The sequence below is a fragment of the Sarcophilus harrisii genome, chromosome 3, assembly GCF_902635505.1.
Source record: "Sarcophilus harrisii chromosome 3, mSarHar1.11, whole genome shotgun sequence".
In the NCBI taxonomy this organism is placed as follows: Eukaryota; Metazoa; Chordata; class Mammalia; order Dasyuromorphia; family Dasyuridae; genus Sarcophilus; species Sarcophilus harrisii.
The window spans coordinates 535,459,311-535,482,393 of record NC_045428.1 but is presented as its reverse complement, the minus strand read 5'-3'; the positions used below and the strand labels follow the sequence as shown (position 1 = coordinate 535,482,393).

At 33.5% G+C, this 23,083-nt stretch overlaps 1 protein-coding gene across 1 annotated transcript; it reads right to left on the bottom strand.

Annotated features, from left to right (window-relative positions):
• Positions 1-3,123: 3,123 nt before the first annotated feature.
• Positions 3,124-4,071, bottom strand: LOC100935036 (olfactory receptor 52B4-like). Its single transcript, XM_003764794.2, has one exon. It carries the CDS (start codon positions 4,066-4,068, stop codon positions 3,124-3,126), a length of 945 nt encoding a protein of 314 aa, XP_003764842.1. The 5' UTR covers positions 4,069-4,071.
• Between the last annotated feature and the right edge of the window lie 19,012 nt (positions 4,072-23,083).

The window sequence follows — 23,083 nt, the reverse complement described above, 5'->3', positions numbered from 1 at the left end:
ATATTACCTTTCTGCCAAGATTACCTCCAATTTATTCTGTGTATATTTTGCATGCATATTACTGTTCACATTTTGTTTCAACCATTAGAATTTAAGAAATGTGAGGACAACACTAGTTTTGCCTTTCTTTATTATCACCCGGCTTAGCACAGTTCCTGCCATAATAAGTACTTACTTGAAAATTTTCAATCTTCTGTTGGCTAAAACAAGGGAGATTCATTACACTTGGGCTAGCCAAAAAAGAGATTTCCTAGTTTCGTTCCTAACAGACATTTTTGTTGGTTTTCTTGATAGAGGGGATGAAGCTGGGGTCATAAAAGAGGTAAAAATTCAAGAGAGGAATACTGGGGGAGATAAATATGAATGTTGACTGATGTATGTCAGAAATTTTCCCTCCTTCCTTCTAAGGATTAGGTGAATGTAGCAGCCTCCAAAATTGATGAGAATCCCACTAGAATCAGTACAGTGAGAATATGATTTCTTTCCTATTTCCACAGGCACCTTCTAACTAAAATAAACAAAGACATAAAAAAGAGCTTGAAGTCCTGCTGAAGATAAAGCCTTCCGTGATGAGAATCCCACTAGAATCAGTACAGTGAGAATATGATTTCTTTCCTATTTCCACAGGCACCTTCTAACTAAAATAAACAAAGACATAAAATGAGCTTGAAGTCCTGCTGAAGATAAAGCCTTCCATGTATGTTCTTCATGTGTTATATTTGTGCCAGATGCTTATCCTCTAGAAAATAACAATACCTAGTGAGTTAGGGTTATACAATCACATTTAAATACAGTGACATTTATCATACAGATGCATGTGATCACAATTCAATTTAACACTTTCTTTTTGCCTAAACCTAAATTGCCAGCACAGTGCCTTACATGGAGTAGATGCTTAATAAAGGTTCACCAATGATTTGGGAATACAAAGATAAGTAGTAAGCATCCGCCTCTTTCTCCCCCACCCCACATGTTCTGCTTCATTGTCCATAAAAGTAAGGTGAAATAGTGGTTAGAGTATTGGACTTTGAGTTAAGAAAATCTAAATTTGAATTTCGCCTCAAATATTTACTCTCTGTGGGCCATTAGCCTCTTAATGTGTGTTCCAATACCACATCTATCACATTTAAAGGATCTCTCCCTAGTATGAATTCTCTCATGTTTAGTTAAACTTTCCCTATTGCTAAAGGTTCTTCCACATTTATCACACTCAAAGGTTTTTCTCCAATGTGAATGCTCTCATGTTTATTCAACTTGCCCTTTTCACAAAGGTTTTCCCACATTTATTACATTCAAAGGATTTTACTCCAACATGAGTTCTCTCATGGTAATTAAGATTCCCTCTGCTAGTAAAAGTCTTCCCACATTCATTATATTCAAAGGATTTCATTCCAGTGTGAATTCTCTGATGTCTAATAAGGCTTCCCCTGGAACCCAAGATTTTGCCACATTCATTGCATATAAGAAGTTTCTCTGCAGTACAGATTCTCTCACATAAAAGATTAGATTTTTCTCTTACAGATTTTGCTATATTCATTGTGTTCATATAAGTTTCTTCCAGAACATATTGAGAAGTTTGTTTACTAAGTAGTATTTTAAGGATTTCACTGGACAGTGACTGACCCTGAACTAAAATTACTTCCAAATGAATTCTGTTGAGGTATATTTAATTAATTATGAGTTGCTTCATGAATAATGGTTACATTTCTAGATTGTCTTTTCTGATTACCCTGCTCTTTCTGTAAAATGAATTATATACCACAGATTCTCCTACCTTGGCATTCTGGGGAATATCCACTGGCAGTCTTTTCTTAGGTGATGGTAGGAGGAAAATACTCTGTACCAAACTCCAGTTGTTGCTTTTACTCCAACTGTCCAAGTTAAAAGAATCTGAAGGAAATTTTATTAAATTTCACTAACATTTTTAACCTGTGCCAAGATAAAAGAAAATGACATAAGTTCTATCTATACCTCTTCCATAAAATAGAATGATATTTAATTTGTATATGGAGAACAGGCAGGAGAAGAGACAGAAACAAGAGAATGAAGAATTTTGGGGCTTCCCTACAATTATCAAGGAAGAAAGGAAATGACCATTATATTTCAATATATTTGGGACTGGCCCAGGTCACAAAGTGACCTTCCCTTAAAAGGACCAAAGTTTCCCACTACCTCCAGGGTGATATCCAGTCACCATGATCTAATTTGCCACTGGACCCAGATGGCTGATGAGGGGAGAGTGAGTTTAGTGGCTTTGTATAGCCCTTCCTCACTTAAATCCGACTCATTTGCAGTCCTGAAATCACCCTTCCTATTTCTTTCGTCCTTTTCGAGAATGAAAAACAAGCAATAATTAAAAGAGCAGCAATAGGAAAACAGAGCTTGGCAGCTAACGGGGAGGGGGACAGTAGAGCAAGAGGGCCTGGACAAGGCCCTGCCTTTGTTACTCCCAGTGGTAAAGGGATGAAAGGAAGCCGGTAGTTTGTAAGAGTTTATAGAGCACAAGGTTCAGTGTGATTGGGTCCAATGAATCCCTTGCTCTTTGCCACTCGATAGAACTACCTGACTGCCTTCCCCACCCCCTGGAAAAAGAGGTGTTTGACCTGATTTCTTGAGGCATATGTCAAACAAGCTTTGGCAGGTCTAACCAAATTTTCAGAATAAAAATAATGATGTAACTTTATGTCCGACTTCAAATTTTTGCTTAAATTCAACAAATGATTATCACCAGAATGCATATCATCAGATATTTAACATTTTTATATTGAAGTTTTTAGAAACCATGATTATAGTTATGGAGACATAAACAATATAATTTTCAGGGGGGAAAAGTTATATCCCATAGGTGACGTTTTTTAAGCAAAGCTCAGAATCACTGTGATGTGAATTTATTCATATTGTCTATTCCAGAGAGAATCTCATATTTCTTTTTAAAAGAGCTATGGAGAAGTACCTTCCAGAAAACTTCTACTTAATATATTCCATCACCCCACAAACTACTGAGTCATGGAATTCTTGCTAAAGTTTTTATTGCTTCCACCTATTTTTTTCCCATTCCCTTTGTTACCAATCTTGGCTAGACAGCATCTGAAAAATGATTCTCTTGGTACACATTGTCCAAAGTCATTTCTGTCTTGGAAAAACCACATGGACCAATTTGTCTCTGATCTGTTTTGTCTTGACCCCATAGATAATGGGATTAAGCATGGGTGGGGCCAGAGCACAAACATTGGCTAATAAGATATGGATATGAGGTGGGATATGACGCCCAAAACGTTGGGTAAGAAATGTGAAGATTCCTGGAACATAGAAGAGGGCAATAACACAGACATGCGAGCCACAAGTGTTAAGAGCTTTGTGACGAGCATCCCTGGAAGGGATACGGAAGACTGCTCGGAGAAGCAGCCCATAGGAAGTTGCTATGAGGATAATATCCATGACTATAGTTATTAAAAGGACAAACACACCATACCATATATTCACACGAATGTCAGCACAAGCATACTTAGCCAAACCAATGTGCTCACAAGATGTATGAGGAAGAATGTTATTTTTGCAGAAAGTCAGCCTAGTCAGAAGGAATATAATAGGAAAAATGGTGCCAATGCTCCTTAACAGGACAGCCAAACCAATGTTTCCAGTGACTAAATTGGTGAGGATCATGTTATATCTCAGAGGGTAGCAGATTGCAATGTATCGATCAAAAGCCATAACTAACAGAAACCCTGACTCCATCACATATGTAGAGTGAATGAAGAACAGTTGGGTAATGCACCCCCCAAGGGAGATCTCCCTAGCATTGAACCAAAAGATGGACAATGATTTGGGTACAGTGGTGGTGGAGAGAACAATATCAGCAGCTGCCAGCATGGATAGAAAGAGGTACATGGGCTCATGGAGACTTCTCTCAGTGACAATGATATAGATGAGGAGGGAATTCCCAATGATGGCAGTAAGGTAGGATATCAGGAAGGGAATAGAAATCCACATGTGCTGCTCTTCCAGGCCAGGGATACCTACTAGGATGAAGATGGTGTGGCTAATACTGGTATGGTTGAGATTGACCATACCTGAGATGGGCCACTCCTCTGAATTCCTTCCTGTAGAAAGAGATATCATCTTTGTCTATCACACATATTCCATTTTAGGCAAGTGCAGAAAATAGGTGAAATTTCTCTAATTTTAGTGCGCACCAGGCTTTAACATAGTTTACTTCCTTAAGTGGATATCTTTTCCAGGAGATGTTCTCTTTTGATTTGACATTGTTGCCTAACACACACTTAGATTCACCTCAAGTTTTTTTTAATTCCTCCAACAATCAAAACTTCTTTTAAGAGAGCAGAAGTGACTTTGACTGTGAAAAAATTCTGCTATTCAAAAAACAATGCTTCTAGCCTCCTCTGCAGAATTTGTGATTCTTTTCTGATCTGCTTCCCTTTTCAATTGTTTGTATGAATCTGAATTTTCAAAGTTAGTTAATAGGAGCTATATAAGTATATTAATTTCTTGTAATTGCTCTGTATTATAAACCCACTATGAGTACATACAGAACTTCTTGTCTTTAAGTTTTATACATAATTATAAGAGATTCTTGCTATCATAGTATGTTTGCACCTGAGAATCAAGTTCCAATAATTTTATTTTTTCTGAAGTTGGACACTTTCCCTTGCCATTATTCCAGAGACAGAAAGAAGATACGTAGAAAGCCTAGTCCTCTCCTTTTCTCCCTTATTCCTTTTTTCCCCTCTCTTTTATGTTTTGATCTTATACTAAAAATAGGGACCATGTCCCTGGGATTTTTATCTCCCAGTCCATATGTATAGTTATGGATCCATGATATGAATGATGAGGAATTGGTGAAATTGATGATGGTCATAGACTCATCCTAAAACATCCATTCAAATGTTAATATCAGATCTATTTCAATTCCTATCATCACATATTAGCTTCATAATGATACAGCTCATAGGGAGCTATAAGTCAGGCATTCCATAGATATCCTGAATTTTCTTAGTTCTCCTTTATTTCATCTAATGCCTGACGCTTAATAGTCAATCAACTCATTTCTGGAACTAACAGGATTTGGACTATTCTTGAGCTTATACAAGTTAGATTTTCATTCTCTTGTCAATAACATATTCATCAATATCTGTTCCTGAAGAAGGGAAAACTAGAATTATTAGAAAACCTGAGAGGTAGGGGTATTTAGAATCCTATGGAAAACACTGATAATCTCCTAAATATGTCTTCTTGTCTTTCTCACTATCCAGTGGAGAAAACATCCTTGGCTTATGATTTCTCTTATTCAGAATCACAGAATATTAGAATTGGAGAGTATTTCAAGTGTCATCAAGTTCACCAAATGGTATCAGAGGTAGTGGATAGAGCATTGGACCTGGAAGCTGGAAGCTGAGATCAAATCCAACTTCAGATACTTCCTAGTTGTGTGACCCTAATCAAATCACTTAATCTCTGTGTCCTTCATTTTCCTCATGGTGAAATGGGCATGATAATACAATCTATTTTCTAGGATTATTGGAAGGATTAAATGGATTAAGGGGTGTGTGTGTTTGTGTATATATTTCAAAAAGCCCTTAATGCCTGATACTTTTAAATACTAAATAAATGTTTATTCTCTTTCCTTTCATAGTTCAACCCATACTTGAATAAATATCCCCTTTCTTATTTTTACAAAGTGGAAACTTCTACTTAATAACCTTGGATCTATAATTTCAGATAGATCTTCTTGAATATCTCAAAGTACAAAACTCATAAACCATACCTTCTATTTTCTTTTTGGCCAGTCTCTATCCTTACGGCATATGAACTCCTAAATGGATCCCTCTATCCCACACAATACTTAAAACACTTATTAGATTCAGGAAGTATTCTCAAAGAATAGGAAGAGTGATAATTTTTAAGTATAATATTATACTCATGTATCTCTAATCTACTTCCACCTTCCTGAGTCACAATAATCACAGCTCTACAGGATGATTCCAAAAATTATAATGCAGTTTTAAATTACTAAAATTTGAAAGTAAACTAAGACTGGGATATTCTACATTATTGTGTCACATCTTTAATAAGACAGTTTACATGATTAGCATCTGCATAGCTCAAACTATATTAAAAAGATCTTTCACATCTTCTAAAAAGGATCATCTCTTCTTTCCTTGGGGATCTCTAGTGGCAATATGTATGTATCAGCTCAGTCTACATCTTGTATAACTATAATTGTTATGGAATTGGGGCAGCTAAATGTCACAATGGAGAGTGTTGGCCTGGAGTTAAGGAAGACTCAAATTTGCTTAATTCAAATGTTCAAACTCTTAGATGTATGATCCTGGCAAGTCACTTAACTTAAACCTGTTTGCTCAGTGTTTTCATCTATGAAATGAGCTGGAAAAGGAAATGGCAAACCACTCCAGTATCTTTGGCAAGAAAATCCTTAGCAATTTATGTCTACCCTTGAAGCTTAATGCTAAAGGATTTGGTTCTTGGAAATGACAAAGCAATATCTTTATTGGCCATTTAGTGTGAAAAACCACTTAGTCAATCCTAAATAAATAAATAAATGACTAATGAATGAATGAATGAACAAATGAATAAATAAAGGATTCCACAGTTTGTTCTTCTCTTCCTATCTTATCAGGACAATTTGAACCTCTTCCTAAAGGAATAGAAATAGTTCCCTTTCTTAATCCCGAGAAGATGGTGACTATGAGCACATGGCATTCACCTGGTGAGCTTTCACCTGTGTTTGACTTTGCTTCTTTTGTTTGTTATTTTCTTGAGTGTAGATAAGTGAGCAGCAATCTTGTTCAAGGTTCTTAAGTTGGAGCTGAAAAAAAGCAGAAGTATTCTTCAGCTACAACTTTTTTTGGAAAGGATGAACATGGATAGGAGAAGCACCAGACCATGACTTATTTCTAGTTGACTTATTTAACTAGAAAACAAGAACCTGGAGGAAATTGTTTGGAATACAGAGTTAAATTGAATATGAAATGCCAATTCAGCAATCCCACAAGCTGCTTTGTTCACTGATAATTTAAATTCTGAACTTTTCAGTAGAATATTATTTTAATTATAAGTTATTACTGTTATTTATTGGGTCTTTTGTTAATGTGAGCTTGTTTCTTGTTTTAAGAATTTCACATGGAGGAAATAAGTAGCCTTCAATAACTGATCTTTATGTTACATTGAATGTTTTTCCACTTTCCACTTTATGAGCTCAAAGTTAAATTGTAAATATTTTCCTCAAAGAAAGTATTTTTTCAGGATGGTAGTGTAAAGAAATACAGAGCTAGAGAAAGAGACTAATAATTGTCTTTAGATTCCAGTCTACACATGCATACCTCCTGAGCCAAGAGATCACATTTAGTAGAAACAAAAAGGCAAGAACACTAGTCTCCTGACTGTGGTGTCTTCTTATTCATTCATTAATTCATTCTGTTAATTAACAGAAAGACAGGGATTCCCAAACATTATTTTCCTTCTGTTTTCTCATTCAAAAAAGAATGGAGTGTTAAAAGGAGATGGAAATGTTTTAAAGGGAATTGAAATGAAATAAAATTGAATTTGCAGACTTTAAGATCTATTACAAAAATGTTATTAAAATATTTGGAATTGGAGAAAAAACAAAAATTGAGTCACATATTAGAAGGATTAGGTTTTAGAGTAACTATGTAATTGAAAATGTCATAGTCAAAATGATCCTTGAAAAATCTTCAAATTATCTTTTTAAAATGGTACAATAATTTTTGTAGTTGTATTTGAAAAGAATTGGGTCTCTTTTAAAGAGTTAGCATGTGTTATAGAGCAGATGGATCTAAGATGACTGCTAAATAAATAAATAAATGTAAACAAAAAATTTTTGTTTTTAACCATACCCAGCTAAATTATTGATCGCCAGAAAAGCAGGGACCAAGAAGTGATAGCTATGTTGTCACAAATGGTGATCTCTGAAGTCATTGGGTTTGAAGAGGAGACATATTTTCTGCTTCCCTTTCTGCAACCTGGAAAGGGAAAAATTCCTAAGAAATGAAGAAGTATTTCCTTAAGATGGGGAAGAGAGAGTAATGTTTTATGTATCAGGGGATGCCTGCAAGGTGAACAAGGCTTGGTGATCTATAATTTGGACTTCATCTTCATAAATAAACCACTTCAGTCTTTTATTTCTTTTTAATTTGCTTTATATTGTTATATTATTTCATATGGATTGAGGAGAATCTTGAAGATAAAGTTCTTGAAGATAAAGGTCTTGAGAGAGATGGGAATAACAAGACCTTTCTATCTGGACAGGGATCAGGGTTTAATTTTTCATTATTATGAAAATGATATGATCAGAGTGGGAAGAAGGGAGAAAAATAAGGAGCATGGAACTAGGTTTGATATTCCAAAATTATAGAAATGGTATATGTGGGAAGGCACATTTATATTTTATTTTAAAAAAACTGAAAATTTTCCAATTTCAAATGGTATAAAAATGAAAGGGGAGCCTCAGGAAACATTGATTCCGCTATAACTGAAACTTTTCAAGTCTTGCTTGGATGCTCATTTGTCAAGATTTTTTGCAAAGGACCCGCTTGCTTAATTACAGATTGGATTGAATGACTTCTGACACATAGAGTAAACAAGGAAGCCAGTGAAAGATTCTTAAAAATACCTGATAAGTAACTAGGATCCTTGGTCCTGAGGTTAATAGTAGAGTACAGCAGTGGTGCAGTCCCCAGTGTCAGCTCAGAAGGCAAATTCTAGGAAACCAGGTTGTTTCCTGGAAAGAACAGATAAAGCTACCCCCTATTGCGAGCAAAACACTAAACACAAGGGATCTCCATGCTCAAAACCAATACTTAGCACTGCACAGGAGGCTTGGGACAATATCCCCTTTACCCTAGAAGTAGAGCTTGACCATTAAATCTTAAAAAACAAAAAAGGAGGAAATAGAAAAAGAAAAGAAAAGAAAATGATCAAGAAACAGAAAAAAATAAACTTTGATCTTAGAAAGCTAAAATGGTAACAGGGAAGACCAAAATACCAGCTCAGATGATAACAAAATGTCCATAGAGGGAATATCAAAGAGTGATATAAATTGGTCTGAAGCCTAAATACTTGGAAGTATTCATAAAAGACTTTAAGACAAATAAGAGAGGTAGGAAAAAAAAATGAGAAATGAGAGTATGCAAGAGACAGTCAATAGTTTGCAAAAAGAAAAGCAATTCATTAATTAGACAATTGGGCAATTTAAAAAAATCCCCTGAAGGAAACAACATCTTTAAAAATAGAATTAATGAAATGGAAAAGGAAATACAAAAGCTAACTGAAGAAAATGACACACAAAAAATTGGATTGGGGCAAATGAAAACTACTGACTTTATGAGACATCAAGAATCACTCAAGCAAAAAAAAAAAATGACAAAATGGAAGAACATGTAAAATAACTCATTGTAAAAAAAGCCAAGTTGGAAAATAGATCCAGAAGAGACAATTTAAAAATTAATGGTTTACCTGAATGTCATGACCAAAAAATTAGTCTGGATAGTATTTTTCAAGAAATGATTAAAGATGACAGGAAAAGATAGTGACTAAGGTTAGAGGGGATGTGGGAAAACTGGGACACTGATACATTGTTTGTGGAACTACGAACAGACTCAAACATTCTGGAGAGCAATTTGGAACTATGCTCAAAAAGTTATCAAACCCTTTGATCCAGCAGTGTTTCTATTGGGGTTATATTCCAAAGAGATTTTAAAGGAGGGAAAGGGACTCATATGTACAAAAATGTTTGTGGCAGCCTTTTTTGTAGTGGCAAGAAACTGGAAACTGAGTGGATACTCATCAATTGGAGAATGGCTGAATAAATTATGGTATATGAATGTTATGGAATATTGTTGTTATGTAAGAAACCACCAGGATGATTTCAGAGAGACCTGGAGAGACTTACATAAACTGATGCTAAGTGAAATAAGCAAAGCCAGGAGAGCATTATTCATGGCAACAAAACTACTATACAAGGATCAATTCTAATGGAAGTGGCTCTCTTCAATAATGACATGATTCAAACTAGTGCCATTTGTTCAGTGATAAAGGGAATCATCTACACCCAAAAAGAGGACTGTGGGAACTGAGTGTGGAACACAACATAGCATTCTCACTCTCTCTGTTGTTGTTCGCTTGCTTTTTGTTTTCTTTCTCAGCTTTTTTCTTCCTTCTTGATCTGATTTTTCTTATGCAGCAAGATAACTGTATAAATATGTGTATATATATATATATGTAAATGTGTATATATATCGGATTTAACATATATTTTAACATATTTGACATGTATTGGACTACCTGCTAGCTAGGGGAGGGGGCTGGGGGGAAGGAGAGAAAAATTTGGAACAAAAGGTTTGCAAGGGTCAATGTTAAAAAATTACTGATGCATATTTTTTTTTTGCCACTCTGTTTCAAAACTTTTATTGAACTTTAGTGTCATTGGTTATGACCTATAAGAAATTCTATCAAGAAGTTTGTAAAAAGGTTTAGTACAATAAATTACTGATCTTTGGCAAGAAGAATATATCATTTTGTGAAACATCACACTGGCAGAGAGAATGTAAAAATATCTTAATTCATTTTTTCTTCTTTTTTTAAAATTATTATAACTTTTTATTTATGATATATAATTCATGTGTTTTTTAAATAAAAAGCTTTAATAAAAAAAGAGAGAGATCATGAAAGAAAAATGCCCTGATATATTAGGAACAGAGGAGGAAATAGTCATTCAAAAAAAATCCATTGATCACCTCCAGAAAGAGATCCCAGAAGGAAATCCCCAAGGAACATTGTTGCAGAACTCCAGAACTATAATGTTAAGGATAAAATACTGCAACCTGCCATATAAAAAATTCAAATATCAAGGAACATTTAGGATTACCCAGGATCTGTCAGCATCTATAATAAAGGATCAGAGGGCCTGGAGTACCATATTCCAGAAAGCAAAAAACTAGGGTTGCACCAAGAATTAACTGCCCTTGATAGTGAACATCATCTTTCAATGGAAGAGACTTTAAATCATTTCTATTGGAAAAGCCAGAACTAAACAGAAAATTTTATCTTCAAACACAGTACTCAAGAGAAACATAGAAAGGTAAACAGAGAAAAAATATATACTATTCAAAGGTTAAATTATTTATATCTCTGCATGAGAAAATGATATCTATAACTCTTGAAAACTGTATCTGTTATTGGGGCATGGATTGAGGGTGTGGTTGTGAATGGATTCTGATGTGATTGATATCAAAGAAAAAAATTAAGAAATAGGTCTACTGGAAGAAGAGAAAAAGGGAGACAGAATGGGACAAATTAGATTGCTTGAACAGGCAACAGTAGTGGGAGTGAGGGTAGAAGGGAGGAGGAAAAGGAAAGGAGAATGTTGAGGGTTGTCTGGAGCTTAATCTCATCAATTAACTGATGAAGGAATAACTTAATCATTCAGTTGGGTATATTAATTTATTTTATCCTATAAAAAAAGTAAGAGGAGAAAGAAGAAGGAAAAAGCAGGGGCTGGATAGAAGGAAGGCAAAAACACTAGAAGAAAAGGGTAAGTGAAAGGGAGAGGGGTGATAGAAGATAGGACAGGTAGAAGATTGGGTGGTTTAAAAACAAAATACTACTAAGAAGGAACAGGGTGAAAAGAGAGAACCAAAATATATATAAGGAGAAAATAGGATGGGGTGGGGAGAGATACAGAATTGGCCATCATAACTGTGAATGTTAATGGGATGAACTCTCCATAAAGTAAAAGTGAGTAGTGAGTGGATTAAAAAAAAAAAAAACAAAAACAAGATCCTACAATATGTTGCTGACAAAATAGACATTTGAAACAGTAAAATAAAAGACTGGAGCAGAATTTATTAGGTTTCAGTTGAACCAAAATAAATAAATAAATAAAGCAGGGGTTGTAATTCTGATCTCAGGTTAAAAATAGATCTAAAAAAGATGAGGCTGGAAACCAAATCTTGTTAAAGGGTACCATAAACAATTAAGTAGTAACAATAGTAAATGTGTATGTATCAAAGAGCATCCAAATTCTTAGGGAATAAACCAGTTATAGGAAGAAATAGACAGCAAAAACTACATTAGTGGGATACCTTAACTATCCCCTCTCAGAATTAGAAAACCTAATCACGAAATAAGAAAATAAAACTAGCGAAGTTAGTAGAATGCTAGAAAACCTAGATATAATAAATCTCTGAAGAAAATTGAAGAGAGATAGAAAGGAATACTCACCTTTTTCTCAGCAGTCCATGGCACCTACACAAAAATTAATCATGAATTAGAGCATAAAAACCTCACAATCAAATGCAGAAAGGCAGAAATAGTAAATGCTTCCTCATCAACCACAATACAATAAAAGTTGTATTCAATAAAGAGCCAGGGAAAGATAGATTAAAAACCAATTGGAAATTAAATAATTTAATTTTAACAAATGAGTGGATCAAATAAGAAATCACACAAACTATCCATAATTTCATTCAAGAGAATGACAATAATGAGACAGCATAGCAAAAAGTAATGGATACAGCCAAAACAGTTCTTAGGGGAAATTTTATGTCTCTAATTAGTTACTTGGATAAAATAGAGAAAGAAGAGATCAATAATTGTGCATGCTACTAAAAAAGCTAGAAAAAGAACAAATTAAAAGCCCTCAATTAAATCCCAAATTAGAAATTCTAAAACTCAAAGAGGTTAATAAAATTGAAACTAAGAAAACTATTGAACTAATTAATTAAATTAAGAGTTAGTTTTATGGGAAAAAAACTAACAAAATAGATAAACCTTTGATTGATTTGATTAGAAAAAGGAAAGAAAAAAACAAATTATGTGCATCAAAAATGAAAAGGTGAACTTATCACCAATGAAAACAAAATTAAAGCAATAATTAGGAGCTGTTTTGCCCAACTTTATGCCAGAAAGTCTGACAACCCAATTAAAACAGATGAATATTTACAAAAATATAAATTGCCTAGGTTCACAGAAGAGGAAATAAATTACTTAAATAGTCCCATTTTAGAGGACAATTTATATCTCTGAATTATAGTAGTAGATATAGGAAATAGTAAAAGTTTGACTAATTACATATGAAAGGAGAAAAAAATCATTAAGCTGACAAATTAACAGCTCCCTGACCCCCAAAGCACAATGAACATTTTGTAAAATTAGAGAAAAAAAAACAACACAAAAAAACTTAAGAAATGAAAAAAATTGCCCTAAAAGCTGGTTTCCTAATTTAATTAAAAATAGAGAAGAAATTAAATTTTAAAAATTTGTGAATTTATACAAAATAGAACATTAAGATAATTATAAGAAACTATTATACTTAATTATGTTCCATCAAAACTGAGAATTTAAAGGAATTGGACAAAATTTTGCCCAAATTAATAATAGAAGGAAAATATCTCTTGAACCACTTAATCTCAGAAAAAGAAATTATATTGGCCATAAATTAACTATTTACAGGAGGGCATAAGAGATGTGGTTATATTCACTCAATAAAAGAGAGAAAAAAGACATGCTACCAAACTAATATGATGATCCTGAATATGATTCTGATAGGCTAGCCAACAACAGTCAAGATATATAATGATTTCATTGTTTGGGAGAATTATCTCCATCTATCCAGTTAAAGTGGAAACTCCTGTCTAATTGGGTCAGTTTTAGTAGTCAGACTTTAAGTGACTGTAAGTGGGTATTAAATGCATTGCTTGATTTCAGGCTGACCTTTTCTGACTCTAAAGTTGACCCCTGTATTCTATACTGCCTTTCCAAAAATGAGAACTGATATAATTTTAAAAAATATAATCTTAGAAAAGACTAGTATTTTCCTGCAATCAAGTTATTGTTGTACAAGGGTTATTAGAATGTTATATAACATTAGGAAAATACACAGAATAATTAACTATTTAAATAATTATATAATGAAAATAAATAATATATCATTATGTAAATGATAATCAAACAACAAAGTTATTTCAACAGATAAGAAAACTCCCCTAAAACTGCAACACATTTGAGAAAACTGTAGTTAAGTGAAGTTATGATTTACTCACCATCACACAGCTAAGAAGTCATGAATCTGGGGCTTCAAAATGAATTTTGCTTACATGTCCAGTATTCTTCCCACTATAATATGTTTTCTTGAGGACTGGTACTTAGAGAGGTAAGCAACTTAGTGTGGGTAAAACTGGTTGGAAAACGAAAATGCCCAAAAAATGTTTAGTTACAACATACAAACTCCTCTTCATAAAGTGGTTCCAGATTTTCTTTCTAGGCTGATTAAGTATTGATCCCCTCGACACACCTTGTATTCCAATCAAATTGGTCTATTTACTGTTCCTTGTACATGATATCCCATCTCCCACTTCAGTTTCACTTTTGTCCAAGCTATGCTATCCCTGGAATGCTCTTTCTTCTCATCTCTGTTTCTTGGAACCCCTAGTTCCATTCAAGGCTCAGATCAAGTGACACCTCCTTTACTATGCTGATAGCTTATACTTAAGCTCCAAATTGTTAGTGCCATTGTTAGTGCCCAGATCTCCACAAATCACTGTAAATTTATATTTTATGAATCTTATATTGGCTTATCTATAAATTTATTTTATTCTGTCAGTAGAATGTAAACATCTTAATGGCAGGTCTTATCTTCCTTTTATATATGTATCTTTGTACCTATCATAGTGTTTCACAACTTATAATTGATTAATAAATGCTTTTTGGTTAGATGAAAATTCTACAAAGCATAAATATGGAAGGATGGTCAAAAGAATAAATCTCTTGCCAAGAACCAGAACATTTTCTAATTTAAAAAAAAGTCTAGAAGCTTTCCCCAAAAGCTTGTTTCTTTCTCCTCTTTTAATTAACACAGAGATAGAAATGCTAGCAATAACAATGAGTGAAGAGAAATAGATAAATATTGGCAAAAAGATAATATAATCTCCATTGAAAGATTTAATTATAAAATTCCCCCAAATCAGCAAAGAAATGATTTTATATGATTAATAATTTTAAAAATGTAGAAGGGTACACAATGAAACCACAAAATCACCAGCAATCTGTGAATTATTAATAAATGCCAGATAGAGAAATATCATTCTAAACAATTACATAATATAATAAGATCTGGAATTTGAACTGCCAAGACATACAAGGATACATGATACAAGGATAAAGTATGACTCAGTAATTGGTGATATAGTCAATATACATAATTAACATAATATATTCAATATAAATGATTAACTTGAACCAATATGTTAAAAATTATATTCCTAACAAAACTACATTTTTTATTTTCAATCTACCAATACTCCCAAGAGGTTACTTTAAGAGTTTTTTTTTTTAAATAAGGACAAAATTCATTTGAAGGAAGGAAATCAATAATTTCAAGGAAAACAATACAGAAAAAAGGCATAATAAGAAGCCCAGCATTATGGGTCTCAACTTACATTATAAAGCAGAAAACATCAAAATTATTTAGTATTACTTTTTATAAAAGTGAAGAGGCATATTGGTAGAATACATCAAATAAGCAAGACCTAGAATAAACATACACATATCCACAATTGCTCATCATTTGATAAATTTAATCAATTTAATTTAATTGCCCATCAATTAATTTGCATCCAAGAATGCAAATTATGATGATAAAGGCTTCCTTTTCTACAAGAATCCTGGGGAGAATTGGGAAACAGACTGATAGAAGTAGACAATGACCTTATCAAAACAAATTGCAAATGAATAAGCATATTGAAAATAAATGTTCATATTTTTATAAAATATAGGACAGACAATTTTATCTTTGGCAGCCATAGTTAGGGTAAGAATCTATATAGTCAGGGAAGAGAGAAGATTTTGTTAAAAGGGCAGTATGGACAGCAAAGTGGTCAGTTTAAACTCGGGATAGATATAAATGGTGGCTTAGCTTGACTTTATTGACAGAGGAAGGAACCTAAAGGATAAAACAGAGATTCATTACTCTGACATTTAAGATTCTTGACAATCTATATACCTACTATTCATATGACTCCTGTTCAAAAACTATGTTCCTAGCAAAGTATGCTTCTAGTTGTTCCTTGAACTCAATACTCCATCTTTTATCCATCATTCACCCAAGCTTTCCCCCATGCCTGGAATTCTTTTCCTCCTCATTTTCCTCAGTCCTTTATCTTATATCTAGTTATACCCAATGCCACCTGCTTTGTGAAATCTTCCTTGATTTTTCTGCATTCCCCTTCTTCAGTTTATCTTGTTGTAGTTAGTAACTTGGGTATGTGTTTGATATCCCCATTAGAATATAAACTCTGCTAACATGTCTAGTCAGTGAATGTTTATTAAATACTCACTATGTGCCAGACTCTGTGCTAAGTGCTGAGATTAAGTACATAGTTTCCCTTTTGTTTTTATATACATAGTACCTAGCAGAGTGGTTTTCAAATGATAATTTCTGAATAAATGTTTATGGATTTGTATGGAAGTCCAGAGGTTCCAGGATCTGCATTTACTTTATTTTATTAAAATTAAAATTTGAGGCTGTAAGAAATAAAGATCATTTCAAGCTCTTTGAAGATGACTTGTTGACTAAGTCCTTATGCAGCACTTTAAAAAATATTACTCTTTTATTTAAATTGATTAAGGTTGAAATATATTCTAAAGCTATGTTTTAGAAACTGTATAATCTGTTAAGAATTTGCTTCTTATATGATATTGTGATTGTTATTTGTAATGCTATTATCTAAGTGCTATCTTTCTCCCCTTTTACCTTGTAATAACTAGTTACAGAAAGCTATAAGCTACAATCCAGAGTTCTTAAGTTAGAGGGAAACACTCAGTTATTGCCATTTGACCAATAAACTCTCTGAGCAATTGTTTATTCTTAATCAACAATGATGACTTTGACAAAATCAGAATGTGACTCAGTTTCTTCTCAACTATTAATTTGCCAAGGATCCATTTACTTACACTCACTGCTCTACTTATGTCAAGAAGATTTTTATTTTCTTTTATCTCAGGATTGCCAGATTCTCCTCTCAGAATAAGAGTGAGTCCAAAAGAGAGATAAAGACAAACACAGAAAGAAAAAAGGATGAGGGAGTAGAAATAGGCAGAGAAACAGAGGCAGAAACTGAGAAAGATATAAAATCAGAGAGAGAGAGACAAAGAATGAGAGGGGAAATGAGAAAATAGAGAAAGACAGGGAAAAAGGAAAATAAAGTAATAAGACACAGAAACAGACAGACACGCAGAGATTGGCAGCCTATCAACCTTTCTAAGTGTATCTCTATTCTCCTTCACATTCTGCCCTTGTACTAAGGACAGGGTTTTTATTCAAGAAAATATCGGGACTGACCATTTACTGGCTTAATCACTTCATTGTAAAAGGGAATCCTCTATATTATGAAATGAACCATTTATTCTCTGGCTCTATTTTTTCCATCATCATCAGATTTGGCTCAGAGGTCTCTAACAATCTTTTTTCTTATTCCTATTCTCAGAAATCTGAGGCCTTATTCACCTGACTATTTCTATTTCTAGAAATGGCCAAAGGAAGATACTGATTCTGAAAAGACTGAATATGTGACAACTTTCTCCAGATCTCCAAGTCTGTCTGAGGAAGGGAAAGTTGGATTCACTAGGACCAAGGAAAAGTAGGGAGTCTGTAATTGTAAGAGGATTATCAAACTTCTGTTCCTTACCTTGTCTTTGAAAAACTCACCTCCACTTTTTTCAGGAGACCCTATATTTGTTTCCTATGTTTTTCTTCCCCTATCACTGTCTCTGCAACAATAATTCATCCCTGTGCCTGGACTTTCTGTTAGAGTTGTCTATTTTTCTAGGTGGTGAGACCACATCTCTATACCCCAGGTCCTCATTCCTCTCTTTGTAATACTATTGCCTTAGTATTGGTCTCTAAGGCTGTGTTCTTCCACTTTCTGCTTCACTGAAATTTTCACTGCATTCCCTTGCTAGATTCTATTCTCTTTTTCTATGATGATCTCAGATCCCTGTGACTCTGACACTTGTTCTATGAATTCAGGGTGTCCCAAAAGTCTTAATGCAATTTTAAGTTTTCAGAATAATTATGCAGCACTAAAAAATATTACTCTTTTATTTAAATTGATTAAGGCTGAAATATATTCTAAAACTGTTTTAGAAATTGCATAATCTGTCAAGAATTTGCTTCTTATATGATATTGTGATTGTTATTTGTAATCCTATTATCTGAGTGCTTTCTCCCCCTTTACCCTGTAATAACTAGTTACACTAATACTTTCAGAATATTCTATAAAATACATTTTTTCTTTTCTTTCTTTCTTTCTTTTTTCTTTTTTTACAAAATACTTCATTAATACTTTCAGAATATTCTACAAAAAAAATCACCATCTCTTCAATGCCACTGCATTCCTATTCCTTGGGTTCTTCTCTTGTTTTTGAAAAATCCCTGAACAGTTGACCTCTATGAACTTGACTTTCTCTTTCTGTGGTGAGATCATATTTCCATGTGCCTGCTCTTCATTCTCAGTTTATGCATGACATAATGACAACATAATGACACATAATTACAACCCCTCTCTGTTCCCTTGGTTTCCATTCCATTAATTTGGGCTCCAACTCTTATGACGAGAATGCATTCTGTAGTCTTGACCTCCCTTTCTACATAACACACACACACACACACACACACACACACACAGAATCTGATTTTTATATTCATTCACTTCAATCTATTTGGTTTTGTCCTGTATTTGCTCTTGAGCAATCCATTAACAAACACTTCTCAAATCCTTTCCTTGACTCTGATCTCTGGTTCCCCAACCTTTCCTAAATGGCTCACCAGCTTTAAAGGAGTGCCCTCAGGTGGAGAGTTGTGAGTTCCTGACAGTGGGGAGTAGATGTTTCTGGGATATTTATTCTTTCTCATGAGAGTCCTGAAGGGACAGCTCCAACCCTAGGGACCCCAGATCTTGTGTAATTTTAAAATCCTTTTCCACAGAGGCAACATGGCTATAGCAGATTTTCTCTTCCTTTGTCATGTCTCTAATTGATCTATCTCTATTTTTGAAATTTTATTACTTCTAACTATCTCTTCACTTGTTTATATCACAAATTGATTTGTCAAATTTTCCTTTATACAAGGGCAAAAATCAGGTATCTCCCCAAATTCAGTTCATTTGTGTCCAAGTGTATGAAGATGTGCTATTTTATGTCTATGTCTGGATGTTATGGATGTGTTTAGGAACTTTAAATTACAGAGCTAGGTTTAAAAGAAATAATTATTTCATAACAAAACATAAATTTAGAACATGTTCTTGTTGAAGCAAACAATATTAACAAAGAAGAGAATATTGAATATAATTGTTATTGGAAAGATCTGATCACCCTCATTAGCATAATAATTCTTCTGATTTTTACCCTTCTACCCACTATCACTCTACCATCATTATTACTATTTTCCTTATAAACGTTACTGTTTGCACCATCTTTGACAACACAAAACTGTGCTAATAGGAATGAATTACTTAATCTCATTTGGTCTTTTACCAAAGTGGAATTCTCATTTTTAGGTCTTATTTCATAGTCTATAATCTATCTATAAGAAATAAATAACTATACAAAAAAGATATTTAGCATATCCTTTAGATATAATAATGCATAAAATAGTAATCAATAAAAGAAATGACCAAAAGATAAATATTGCTTTAGATATTTCTTAAGCAACATTAAACAGTATCAGAAATAATGGATAATTAAAATGTATCTAAAAATATTAGATATTTTAAGAAGAAATTTAAAAATTACATTAAGACAAAATGCTAAAATTTACTAAACTAAAACAGTCCTCAGTACAGAATTTAAAAGATGGTAGAGTGAAGCTAAGAACCTACCAGAGCTCTCCCAGTTTTCCTTTATAACCACATGAAATCAAGCCTCTGACCAGAATCTAATGAAATGAAAGCACTCTCCCCCTCAAGATAAATTGGAAGGACTTCTTGAAAAGTCAGTCTCATTGAGATGAAAGGAATATTCAGCCCAGCTTAGATGGAATCTGTTAGTCTTAAACAAGTCTTATATAACTAGGATCTATAGTCCTGCCTCCATAGTAGAGCAGAGCAGTGGTCCAGTCCTCAGTATCAGCTCAGAAGTCAAATTCTGAGAAAGTAGGATATTTCCTGGAAAGAGCAGATAAAGACCCCCGTGCTGTGAGCAAAAAATGCCTAACACAAGGGGTCCTTGTGCTCAAAGCCAAGGCTCAAAGCTGTACAGGAAGTTTGGGACAGCACCCCTTTTGTCCCAGTAGTTAAGCTTGACTAAAAATAAAAAAGAGGAAATACAAAAAGAAAAGAAAAGAAAATGAGCAAGAAACAGAACAGAACCTTGACCTTAGAAAGCTACTCTGGTGACAGGGAAGACCAAAACACCAACTCAGATGACCACAAAATGTCCATAGGGAAGATTTCAAAGAGTCTCAAACCCAAACAGGCTTCTTGGAAGTACTCATAAAAGATTTTAAAGGGAAAATAAGAGAAGTATAAGAAAAATGAGAAAAATAAATGAGAGGTATGCAAGAGACAGTTAATAGGTTGAAAAAGGAATGCCATTCCTTAAAAAATATAATTGGGCAAAAAAAAATCCCCTGGAGGAAATAATATCTTGAACAGTAAAATTAATCAAATGGAAAAGGAGATACAAAAGCTAACTGAAGAAAATCACACATTAAAAATTAGAACAGGGCAAATGGAAGCTAATGACTATAATGAGACATCAAGAAATCAGTCAAACAAATTAAAAATAATTTTAAAAAGGAAGAAAATATAAAATATCTCATTGGAAAAATAGCCAACCTAGAAAATAAATCCAGAAAAGAAAATTTAAAAATTATTAATCTACCTGAACGCCATGACCAAAAATAAGAGTCCGGGTAGCATTCTTCAAGAGATCATAAAAAGCCCTAAAATCTTGGAAACATAGGGGGGAATAGTCACTGAAAAAAATCTACTGTTCACCTCCTGAAAAAGATTTCACCAGAAAAACCCCAAGGAATATTGTTGTAAAAATTCAGAACTATAATTTACAGGAAAAATATACAAAATTCCATGTGCAAAAAATTCAAGTATCAAGGAACAACATTTAGGATTATCCAGGAGCTGACAGCATCTACAATAAAGTATTCAAGGACTTGGAAAACCATATTCCAGAAGGCAAGGAACCAAGGTTAAACCAAGAATTAACTATTTGAGAGACTGAACATCATCTTTCAGGGAAAGAGATTTTAAATCATTGTAAATTTTATCTTCAAACACAGGTCTCAAAGGAAACATAGAAAGATAAATCAGGAAAATATACATTATTTAAAGGTTAAACTATTTATATCCCAAATGGGAAAAATGATATCTGTAACTCTTGAGATTGTATCTGTTATTTTGTCAGAGGGGGCATTACGTGGATGGAAAGGGTGGTTGTGAATGGATTTTGATGTGCTGATATGAAAGAAAAAGACATCAAGGGGTGGGAAAAGGTCTGTACTGGAAAAAGAGAAAAGGAGACATATAATGGGACAAATGAGATCACATGAAGAGGCAAGAAAGACCTATTACAGCAGAGGGAAAGAAAGGAGGTGAATGAGCATTGTCATAAGCTTAATCTCATCAGTTAACTGATGAGGGAATAACTTAATAATTCAGTTGAGTATATAAATTTATTTTACCCTGTAAAAAGTAGGATTAGAAAGGAGAAAGAAAAGTCAGGGGCTAGATAGAAGGGAGGACAGAAACACTAGGAGAAAAGTGGAGTGTGGTTAGAAGGTATCGCAGATAGAGGATGAAGTGGGTTAAAAACAAAGCACTAATAAGGAAGAACAGGGTGTAAAAAGAGAACAAAAGTATAAAGAATGGAGAAAATAGGATGGAGGGAAATACAGAACTGGATATCATAACTGTGAATGTAAATGGGATGAACTCTGCCATAAAGTAGAAGTTAGTAGCATTGTAAGTTAAAAAACAATCCTACAAAATGTTGTTTACAAGAAACACATTTGAAGCAGCATAAAGGTAAAAGGATGAAGTAGAATTTATTAGGTTTCAGCTGAAGCCAAAACCCCCCTCCAAAAAAAAAAACAGGGGTATCAGTTATGATCTTTGATAAAGCAAAAGTAAAAATAGATCTAATTAAAAGAGATAAGAATGGAAACTACATCTTTTTAAAGGGTACTATCAACAATGTAGTAATGATACTAAATGTATATGCACCAAGAGCCAGAGCATCCAACTTCTTAGAGAATAAGCCAATTATATTCTCTTATAGAGAATAAGCCAAGAAAGAGATAGGAAAAATTATATTAGTAGGGTGTCTCATCCTTCCTCTCCCTGAATTAGACAAATCTAACCATAAAATAAACAAAAAAGAAATTAGGGAGGTTAATAGAATCCTAGAAAACCTATTTATGATAGATCCCTGGAGAAAATTGAAGAGGATAAAAAGAAATACACCTTTTTCTCAGTAGTCCATGGGATCTACACAAAAATTGACTATGTATTGGGGTATAAAAATCTCACAATCAAATGCAGAGAGGCAGAAATAGTAAATGTTTCTTTTTGAGACCACAATATAATAAAAGTTACATTCAATAAAGAGTCAAGAAAAGATAGATTAAAAATCAATTGGAAATTAAATAATATAATTCTAAAGAATGAGTGGGTCAAACATCAAATCATAGAAACTATCCATAATTTCATCCAAGAGAATGATAATAATGAGACAACACACCCAAACCTATGGGATGCAGCCAAAGCATTCTTAGGGGAAATTTTATATCTCCAAATAGTTACATGACTAAAATAGAAAAAAAAGGAGATCAATGAATTGGGTATGCAAGTGAAAAAGCTAGAAAAAGAACAAAATAAAACCCCCAATTAAATACCAAATTAAAAATTCTGAAACTAAGAAAACTATTAAACTAATTAATAAAACTAAGAGTTGGTTTAAAATCAATAAACCTTTGGTTGATTTGATTAGAAAAAAGGGAACCAAAAAAAAAAAAAAA

Coding starts and splice junctions, on each gene's coding strand:
- LOC100935036 (XM_003764794.2), bottom strand. CDS start 4,068: ATGGTCAATCTCAACCATACCAGTATTAGCCACACCATCTTCATCCTA.